This window comes from Catharus ustulatus, chromosome 25, assembly GCF_009819885.2.
Source record: "Catharus ustulatus isolate bCatUst1 chromosome 25, bCatUst1.pri.v2, whole genome shotgun sequence".
Lineage (NCBI taxonomy): Eukaryota > Metazoa > Chordata > Aves > Passeriformes > Turdidae > Catharus > Catharus ustulatus.
This window is the reverse complement of record NC_046245.1, coordinates 4,093,748-4,103,609: the sequence shown is the minus strand read 5'-3', so window position 1 is coordinate 4,103,609 and position 9,862 is coordinate 4,093,748. Positions and strand designations below refer to the sequence as shown.

At 59.4% G+C, this 9,862-nt stretch overlaps 1 protein-coding gene across 1 annotated transcript; it reads left to right on the top strand.

Annotated features, from left to right (window-relative positions):
- Window positions 1-545: 545 nt before the first annotated feature.
- Window positions 546-1,465, top strand: CLPS (colipase). The gene is made up of 3 exons (XM_033080402.1): window positions 546-641; window positions 1,127-1,249; window positions 1,328-1,465. The coding sequence occupies exons 1-3, from the start codon at window positions 546-548 to the stop codon at window positions 1,463-1,465; spliced, it is 357 nt and encodes a 118-aa protein (XP_032936293.1).
- The last annotated feature ends 8,397 nt before the right edge of the window (window positions 1,466-9,862 follow it).

Sequence of the window (9,862 nt, the reverse complement as noted above, 5' to 3'; positions counted from 1 at the left end):
GGCAGACTGAAGTTCTGGCACTTGGGCTGGGGACTTTGGGGGCTCTGGATCCTTGCAGGGGGCTGTGCTGTCCTGAACAGTATGAACTTTCTCCAGCAGGTTTCTTGGTGTCTATGATTCCGTTTTAGAGATGGAGATTTGGTGGCTTTCTCGTGGAGCAGAACTCCTGTCGTGGCCACCAGCCCTCACTTTGCCCATGAACCACCAGCAGCACCCAGCAAGGAGGGATTCCAGAGAACTCCATCTGCACACCCACTGCCGCTGGGGGGAAGCAGAGGAGGAGGGACTAGAAGCACAGAAGTGCCATTATTTTGTGTTCTTTTTGGCCAAAGGAGCTAGTAAAGGGCAGGTTGACACTGCCAGTGCAGGACAGTCCCCTGGGAACAGGACCTGGTAGCCCTGGCTGCCCAGACATCACTGTTTCTGAGTGCAGCAGTGCCCAATGCCACGAGCTGAGGTGTGATAGGGGCAGCCCTGTCAGCTGAGGGACACAACAGCTATAAAACACCTGCTGGCCCCGTGGCAGAGCCACAAACAAAGCTGCCATGGCCAAGGTGCTGCCTGCCTGCCTGCTCCTGGCCCTGCTGCTCCTGGCCCCAGCCCTGGCGGCACCGCAGGAGCGAGGGCTCATCTTCAACTTGGTAAGGGGAGCCCATCCTGCCCTTGGCACAGGATGCTCCCACTGCTGCAATGGACACACGTGGAGGGCTGGAGGTGTCTGCTGGGTTTTCTGGTGTCGTGAGGGAACTTGGAGCTTGGAAATCAGCTCTGTAAAGGGATAGGGAACACAGAAAGTGCATCAGACTGAAGCTCTCAGTTGCCTGAGCCAGCCAGGACCCTCACCCTGGGTGGTTCACAGGGGCTGGGGAAGGGAAATGCTTTCCCTGTTGTGTCTCAGCCCTGCTCCTGTGAGTCCAGGAAAAACCACTTTGGTGGGTGGTATTTTGGGGCAGACTGAGGAAATGCTGCAGTGGGAGATTGGGGCACGGGGGCAGTGGTGCTGAGCCTCTGCCAAAAGGCAGAGCTGGTGTTCAACACCCACCCAAACCCCTTGGGCTCACAGCTGGAGTGAGATTAAAGGGGGACAAAGAGGGAGCTGGCGCTCAGGCCCTGCCTTGTGCTGCAGGAGATCGGGGAGCTGTGCCTGCAGAGCGCCCAGTGCAAGAGCGGCTGCTGCCACCGGGTCAGCGGGCTCAGCCTGGCCCGATGTGCTTCCATGGCAGCTGAGTTCCAGGAGTGCTCCCCAAAGGTAGGTGCTGCCTGCTCCCAGAGCTGGGCAGGGATGGGGCATATCCCCCACGCTGCACGGAGTCCTTGTTCCCTGCAGAGCATCTATGGGGTCTACTACAAGTGTCCCTGTGAGAGAGGCTTGACCTGTGAGGCCGATAGAACCATTGTGGGCTCCATCACCAACAGCGACTTCGGTGTCTGCAAGGACCCCCAGGACTCCTCCAGGCGGCGGTGAAAAAAGAGCCCCCTCTGTACTGCCCCTGCCTTCCCCCTCTCCAGGGATTCCAGGGTCTGGCTGGGGGAGAATTTCAGTAAAGAATAGCTTCTGCCTAGATGCAAGGTGGTGTTTTCACTCAGCCCAGCCCCCTGGCCCCAGGACAGGGACAGCAGGGCCAGAAGGTCCTGGAAAAAGCCACATGGACATGATGGCTTTTCTGTATGTGTGTGCAATCATGCACTCATCTGGGCTAGGCAGCAGCAAGCCATGGGCTGAGCTCTCAAGGGGAGTTTTGAGAAGGGGATGCAGGGCAGAGGAAGATGAAGCAGCCCCAGGATCTGAGGGAGCCACTTGGGCTGTGCTTGCCTGGGTTTATTTCCTGCTGTGGCTGCAATGGTTGGAAACATTCCATAGGAAAGGTTTGTTGCCAAAGAGGGACTTGCAGGTGGTGTTGAAGCTGTGGGTGCTCAGGGTGCTTGGGGGTTGTGTCCAGCTCTGTGTCACCACTCTGCAGGCTCTGCATGACCAGAGCTGGACCTGCTCAGGGAGGGCAGATGTGGCTCAGCCAAGTGGGAGCCACCCCTGGAGAGGAGCAGCAGCAGCTCTGTGTGCATTGGAGCCCTTGTGCAGCACCTCCACCAGCACCTTGCAGAGCACTGCTCAGGCTGCAGGATGTGCAGGAGCTTTGGGAATTTGGGATGGACCTGGAGAGTGATGGTGCTGAAGCAGCCCCAGCTGGCAGCAAGGTCCCAAATCCCTCAGCCCTGCTCTGGCAGAGCTGTGCCCTGGGCAGGGTGGGCTGCAGGGTGTGATGCCCAGCGTTTTGGGCATGGGGAGGGAGCACAGATGTACAACAGCAGGGGGAGAAGAGGAGATACCTGTCTGGAGAGCTGTGGAAGCAGCAGGAGATGAAGGGCTCATCAGAGAGGGTGTTCTTGGCTTCTCCAATGCTGACTTCACCCCATGTTTTTCTCTCCCTGGGCACCCACAGCCCCACTCCCCACTGCCCCGAGGGCTCTGCACACATGGGGAGGCCACAAAGGCTGGGGGCACCCCGTGGGAGCTGAGGAGGTGCTCCAGGAAACTTCCTTTTCAGGACAAGGGTGACTGGCAGCTTGAGGATCTGCACCTGCACAAACACCAGGGACACATCTGGGAGGGTGGCACAGCTTGGGGGAGTCCTCACTGTTGAAGGGGAACATGGGGGACAATGTGGGGACCTGCTGGTCTGTGCCAATCTGGCTCAGAGGAGCTGCAAGAGGAGAAAATTCTGACCTGGATTTTAGTTTTAAACTTGTGGCTGGTGGAGAAAGACTGGAGGGTCTTGTTCTCATTGTCATGGTGGTCCTGGCAAGAGGTCACCAGATCAATGTCCTCAGTGGTGCAGGATGAGGTGGGGACAGGGATGGGGACAGGGATGGGGACAGGGATGGGGACAGGAATGGGGACAGGGATGGGGACAGCAGCCCCTCTCCTGCAGCAGCCAGCCCCGGCAGAGTGAGGGGAGGGGACAAGGGACACAGGATCTGTCCCTGGACTCCCCATCTGTGGGGGATCCTCACGCTGTTCCACAGCGGTGGGAGCACCCCGGAGAGGCTGGAATTCCCTGGGACACACACCGGGGAGCCCGGCCTGCCCAGGACTGGCCTCGCCCGGGGTTTTGTGTTCCTGGCAGGGGCAGGATGTGACAACACCCAGCCCCGGCACCGGCAGAGGGCAGCGGCACCGTGCCCGCAGCCCGGGACCCCGGCCCGACAGGGACCCCCAGCAGCCTCGGGGGTCCCTGAAATGCCCCCAGCTCTGACACTCTGAGTGCTGCACTGGGGTCCCGCTGAAAGGAGGGGGTGATGTTTGGGGCAGGGTTAATCTCTGGTGTGCCCGATGCGGGGATCCTGTGGTGTTCCCGTTTTTGTGGTGTCCCTACGCTGGCACAAGGACGATGGGGACACCAGAGAGGTGGGAAGGGGGTGGCTGTGCTGAAGTGGGGGACGCATAAATCCCCCCCTGCCCCGCCCCATCTCAGCCCTATATTTACTGGTGAAGCCGCAGCTTTATTTTGGCAGCTCTTGGCTGGTAAATATTGGCTTAAACCGAAAACCAGACGCCTGACTCACGGCGTCTTAACAAACACAGGAAGGGGCCCCTGGCGCTGTGGGGTGCTGCCAGCCCTGGGGACAGGGGGACCCTCCGGCAGGGTGGGGACAACCTCAGCTGCGAATCTCGGGGTGGGCAGAGCATCCCTGCGCAGGCAGGCAGCGAGGTTCCCTGCGGGGACACCAGGGGGATGGAGAAAAGATGGGTACAGGTTTTGGGGTGCCCCTTCCTCCTCCCAGCACAGCACAGCATAGCACAGGGGAACCCTGCTTGGTTCAAAGGCAGCGAGGAACACGAGACTGAAGGGACCCTGGGGGGGTGGGCAGCCCAAGACCCTCCCCAGCCTCACCCCATCTGCAGGATTGCCCCCCAGTGCCCAAGCCCATCCCCTGAGGGTCACCCAAGGGGTGTCCCCCTCAGCAGGGCGGTGTGTGACCCATCCCCCGCCCCAGTGCCCCCCTCACCCCGCCCTGGCCGCTGTTACCGAGGGTACAGGATGTTCTCACTCAGCCGAGCTCCCGCTCCCCAACCTCTCCCCGCCTCTCCCCCCTTTCCGCCAGCCCTCGGCCTTCACCTCTCCTCCTCTGCACTGCTTTAACCCTTTTTTTTGCCCCCGAACACCGCCTTTTCCTCTCCTTCTTTTGCTCCTTCTTGATTTATTTTTAATCTCTGCGCAGATGCTCTGAAACCCTCTCTGCCCGTTCCAGGGTGTCCCTGCACCCCCAGCTCGCTGCAGCTCCAGTGGGGTGCCCACCCAATGCCCAGCTCTGCAGACAACCCCAGCAAAGCCACCCCATCCCCAGCCCTGCTAAACACTCCAAGGAAAAAGAGTGTGTGTGTGTCTGGGGGATGTTGGTGTTTGCTCCTGCAGCCTTCACCCTGGGGGCAGACAGGCTGCCAGCCCCAGCCCCAGCAGAGGGGAATGTGTTTTTTGGGGGGGCTGAGCTGGGGGGAGCCCTGCAGCTCCAGCTTAGGGCAGTGGTTTTGGGGAAGAGAAGACCCCAGGAATAACCTAATTCTGATTCCCCCCCTACAGCACACCCCAGTTTTTCTGCAGACTGGGGTGGCAATGGGGCTGATCCTGCAGCAGGGTCAGAGGCACTCCTGGGTTTGGGTTGAGGGGTACAGGGGGTGCTTTGGGGCAGTCCTGGGCTGCTGGTGCCTGAGGGGCTGCCAGAGACACCTGGGAGTGCACAGAGGTGTTTGGGGTGCACCTGGGGCACCTGGGGCTCCCTGGCTGCTGTTGTCTCTGGGGTCTGTTTCCCCCTCAGCCTTTAGCCCCGTGGTGGTCAGGACATGGCAAAGCCGTGGCTGGTGCAGCCAGGGGGGCAGTGGCCCCTCTCAGGGTGTGCCTTGCCCATGGCAGGATCCAGAGGGATGAAGCACATCCTTGCAGGGTGTGGGACACCCCAGCCAGCACCAGGAATTTGGGGAATCCCAGATCCTTGGGGAAATGCCCCAATCTCCCACCCTCTGCTGGCCTCGGGCACCTCAAGCTGTGCCTGCAAAACCTCCACGGCAGCTCCAAGTCGTGGGGCACAGTGGGGTGCAGACCCCAACTGCAGACCCCAGGGATATGGGGGCCTGATGCTGTCATTTAGGGTTTTCCTAAGTCTGGGCCAGGTTTTCACTGTCCCAGGGAGATGGCTTTGGGATGAAGCTGGCGAGAAGCCATCCTTCAAGCTCTCTCTGGAAGAAAAGCAACCTTTCTAGCAAAAAGAAAAAAAAAAAATTCATGGAAAGCTCTGGTTTGCCTCTTGTTGCCAAAACCAATTGTTGATGATTTTTCACGGCTGCTTTGACTTTGCCTTTGCCTGTGACAGAGGCAACAATGTCAGACATGCTCCTGTTTTCCCATTCTGATTCTTTTTCCCTGGAGTTGGAAGAGGGGAAGGATCCGGCTGAAGGACAGGGACCTGTCCTAGGTAAATATCAGCCCCAGGGGCTCCCAAACCTGGCATGAGCATCTCAGTCTTTCCTCCATCCTCAGGGTTGGCTTTGGGGCTGGAGTTGGGGTCTCTTGAAGATGTTCCCCCAGAGCTGCAGAGGGCTGAGGACTGCCCAGCTCAGGGCAGCAGTGAAGGTTGCAAGTGGGACATGGGGGTGCAGAAGTGGCCCTGGGAGGACATCCAGGCACCCCACACACCCACAAACCCCCCCTTGTTGTCCACCAGGATATAAGTGGAAAAATTCCTCATCCTGAATAATTTGCACTGCTGGAATAATGCACTGCAGGGAGATGGGGAGGGTGAGGAGGGGTTGTGGGGCTGCACCAGCCTGGGCAGAGCTCGAGGCTGAAACAGCCGGTTTGGGGGGAAGTGCTCCCTGCAGCTGGGTTCCCCTCTGTGGGTATTTTTAGCATTAAATTCCCTGAAATGCTGGCGAGCTGAGCTGGGAGAGCAGAGCAGGGGTGAGGAGGGGAGGATTCTGACATGACATGGATGGGGATTCACTCTGGGGGATGCTGAAAGGATTTCGGGGATGATGCTGGGATTGGGGCAGCGAGGGGGGGGATATTGGCAGGGATATCAGGGGGGACATGGGGGGTGAGGGGGGATCTTGGGGGGGATATTGAGAGAGATGATAGGAGGGTCCTGAGGGGAACAGCGAGGAGATGCTGAGGGAATGCTGTGGGGGATATTGGGAGGGATGCTGGGGGGATATTGGGGGTAACACTGGGGGGGTTCCAGGGGGAATTTGGGGGGAACACTGGGGGGGTGCCAGGGGGAATATTGGGGGAATGCCAAGGGGATGCCAGAGGAGTTTCTGGGTAGGATGTCGCAGGGAACACTTTGGGGATCCTTGGAGCCGTGCTGGGGGGATACTGTAGGGGATGCCGGGTGGATACTGTAGGGGATGCCGGGGGTGTTTCCTGGAGGTGGTGCTGGGGGCCACACCGGACCCCAGCAGGCAGGTCCAGCCTCTCGCCGGGCCCCGGGTGGCCCTGGCCGGGTGCCCCCCCGCCGGGCCGGCGCTGAGTCAGGCTGTTCCCGGCGCTCCCGCGGCCGGTACATCGCGTCCCCACGCCGGGCGCCTGGCACCGCGCCCGCCCGGTGCAGCTCCCGGCAGGGGCACGGCCGCTCCGGCTCCTCCGGGCTGCGACTCCCGGCCTGGAAAAAAAGCCGGCTCCGAAGCGCCGGGAGCTGCCGGAGAGGCTTCGGGGGATGCAGCCTGAGTCACACTCTGTGTCCATCCCTGCGGGCTGTACCCCCAACCCGGGATTCTCCGCTCCCGAAAGCATTGCGGGCGGGATCTCCAGGAGTTTTTGTGTCTCAGTTCCGTCTGGCAGGAGCATCTCCACGGCAGGGCACAGCCCCAGCACAGCTGAACGTCCTCGGGGGACTGATCCCCCAGCCCAGGGCAGAGGTGCCAGCTTGCACCTCCACCCTGGCACCCCAGCTGGAGCGGGGCAGGCGGGGAGCCCCATCCACCCCATCCATCTCCATCCACCCCCATCCACCCCATCCACCCCATCCACCCGCAGCCACCCTCAACCATCCCCATCCACCCCATCCACCCCCATCCACCCTCATCCACCCCATCCACCCCATCCATCTCCATCCACCCCCATCCACCCCATCCACCCGCAGCCACCCTCAACCATCCCCATCCACCCCCATCCACCCCATCCACCCCCATCCACCCCCATCCACCCCATCCACCCCATCCACCCCATCCATCCCCATCCACCCCATCCACCCGCAGTCACCCTCAGCCATCCCCATTCACCCCCATCCAGCTCCATCCACCCCCATCCACCCCCATCCACCCCAGTCACCCCATCCACCCCAGTCACTCCATCCACCCCTACCCACCCTCATCCACCCCATCCACCCCATCCACCCCATCCACCCCCATCCACCCCCATCCATCCCCATCCACCCCCATCCATCCCCATCCACCCCCATCCACCCCCATCCATCCCCATCCATCCCCATCCACCCCATCCACCCCATTCACCCCCATCCACCCCATCCACCCCCATCCACCCCCACCCACCCCTACCCACCCCCATCCACCCGCAGCCACCCGCAGCCATCCTCCCTCCCCGGCGGAGGCTGGTACAGTTCGTTACGTCCAGACCGGAATGTACTTTGTGTTAGAAGTGGCCACAAGCCAGGACGGCAAAGCCGGACTTTATTTATCCTCCCTGCTCAGGCCCCGCTGCTGCATCCTGCCCTTACTGGTGTGGGGCTGGATCTCCGGCAGGGCTGGGGGAGCCCTGGGCTCTGTCCACCTCTCTGCTGCTCGCTGCCAGCTGGGGAAGGCAGCGATTCTCCCCATTTCCGCACGAGGGAAATAATAATGGGAAAAATATTTGTGTCCTTTCATCTGGTAAAACTTGTCCCCGGTGTCTGGAAGGAAGCGGCGTGAGGAAGAGGGGAACTCAGGGATGGATCCAGGCCCAGTGAATCCTCTGGAGGGAGGTGTCCCTGTCTGCTGGCTTGGGGGCTTTTTTTGCAACAAGAGCCAGGGTTTGGGCCGCGATCTGGTAATTTGTGGATTGGAAATGCACTTGGAAAGATCCTGGCCACACTGCAGGATAGGGCAGGATCAGGTTTGTGACAGAGCAGGGACCTCTCTGGGGGTCCCCACATGTGCAGGGGATGTGTTGGCCCCTCCGCTGATAAAAAGTCGTGGTGGGAGCAGTGAATCTAGGCAGAGAGGGGGAGGCTGTCACAGCCTCGGGAGGGCTCAGAGAGCTGTCCCCGGCTGGGTCTGGCCGATCACTCCACCACTACACCCAGCATCCCTCCCACGGGCCTCCCCCAGGAAGATTTCAGGGGGGGTTCCACACAGAAAGCGGCTCCAGAGCTGCCCTGCATCCCTGGGGCTGTGTCCTCATGCCAAGCAAGGGGTCTCGTCCTTCTGCCCCATCCCCCCAGGTCCCCGTGTCCCTGTGTCCCCAGTCCGTCCATTCCTGCTGGCAGCTCAGCTGCACCTACAGCCGGTGGCAAGGACACGGTGTTCTCCTGTACTCTGCCGCCTGTTGTGCAACCCCTGGCTGCACCTCCCGTAAACACAGAGCTTCCCACGACCACGGCACCCGGCTCCTGCCTCGCTGCACCCCCGGTGCCAGCGGGGCCCTCGGAGGGGCGGCCACGCCACGGGTGACACCGCAGCATCGTCAGGATGCAAGAAAAGCTGATTTGATCCCCAAAACGGGCAGTGGGGATCTGGGTTCTGGGGGAAAGGATGGGTTCGATCCCCCCCGGGAAGGGGAGGATCCCTGCCCCGGGACCATCGGTTTGTGCTGTCACACACGAAAGGAAACCAAGAGAAAAGAGAAAAACCACTTCCTCCGCTCGCAGGAGGTTCACTGATGTGGCTCTTCATGTGCAGCCGAGGTGCAGGGACTCCTCTCCTCCCCACGCTCTCGAGGCAGATTAACTCCGGTTATTTTTAGCAGAAGACAAGGATGAATAAAAATATCCCCGGCTTTATTTTAATTTTTGTTTTCTCACTTTCAGGAACGCTGCTCTCACCTCACACGAGGTGCCCGGGAGCCTGCAGGGCAGGTTCCTTGGCTTTGCTCCCTGCTTCCAGACTTTCCCCAAGGGTTGGGGCAGGACATGTGCGGCCAGCTGGAGGGCGAGGGGGAACAAGCAGTACCCCTGGCAGGCGTCACAAAGCAGAACATGATTATTTATGGAACAGATTTCCTCCAGGTTGTGTTACAGGGATGGGGGTGAAAGGGGCAGACCCCAGCACCGGGTGAGTGGAAGGTTTAGGACATCTCCCCACCCAAGAAAGCAGAGTGAGCTGAAGGGTCTGGCACCAGCAGAGCAGTGATTTAGAAGATGTCTTTTATCTTCTAAAAATTATACTTTCCTCTCTTTTGTTTTGGGGGGTTTGTTTTTTCCTATGCAAACAAACAAATTTAATATATTTATATTACAAGGACAAACCAGGCTGAACGCCCTCATTGCTACCATTGGTCCCGTGGGATTTTTTAGGGCTTTGGTGTTACCTCAGGAATTATGCTGTGGGGTTCTCTGGTATTGCAAACTCACAGTATTTTAATTTTGTTTTGTAAATGAATATTTAAAGCTCTTGGAAATTTAAAGCCGGGAGGGAAATATTTAAAACCAAAGATGCAAGATTCACCTGGGTTATTTTAGAGGGGAAAAAATAAATGCCATGAAAACATTTTTTTTCCTTTTTTTCTAAAGTGGGCTTTAACTTTCACTCCGTATTTCTCATGAGTGACATCAGTGCCTAAATTGCAGCTAGGGAAATCGAACTCAGCATAAGGAGCAGACCTGTGAGAAATCACCCACCAACGCAGCGCTGCCTCCAGCCTGGCCCTGAGGGTTTTAT

Bases quoted from the DNA above. Each gene is read 5' to 3' on its own strand.
- CLPS (XM_033080402.1), top strand. From the start codon at position 546: ATGGCCAAGGTGCTGCCTGCCTGCCTGCTCCTGGCCCTGCTGCTCCTG. The intron at 642-1,126 runs GTAAGGGGAGCC...CTTGTGCTGCAG, and splicing joins GAGGGCTCATCTTCAACTTG to GAGATCGGGGAGCTGTGCCT. The intron at 1,250-1,327 runs GTAGGTGCTGCC...TGTTCCCTGCAG, and splicing joins TCCAGGAGTGCTCCCCAAAG to AGCATCTATGGGGTCTACTA.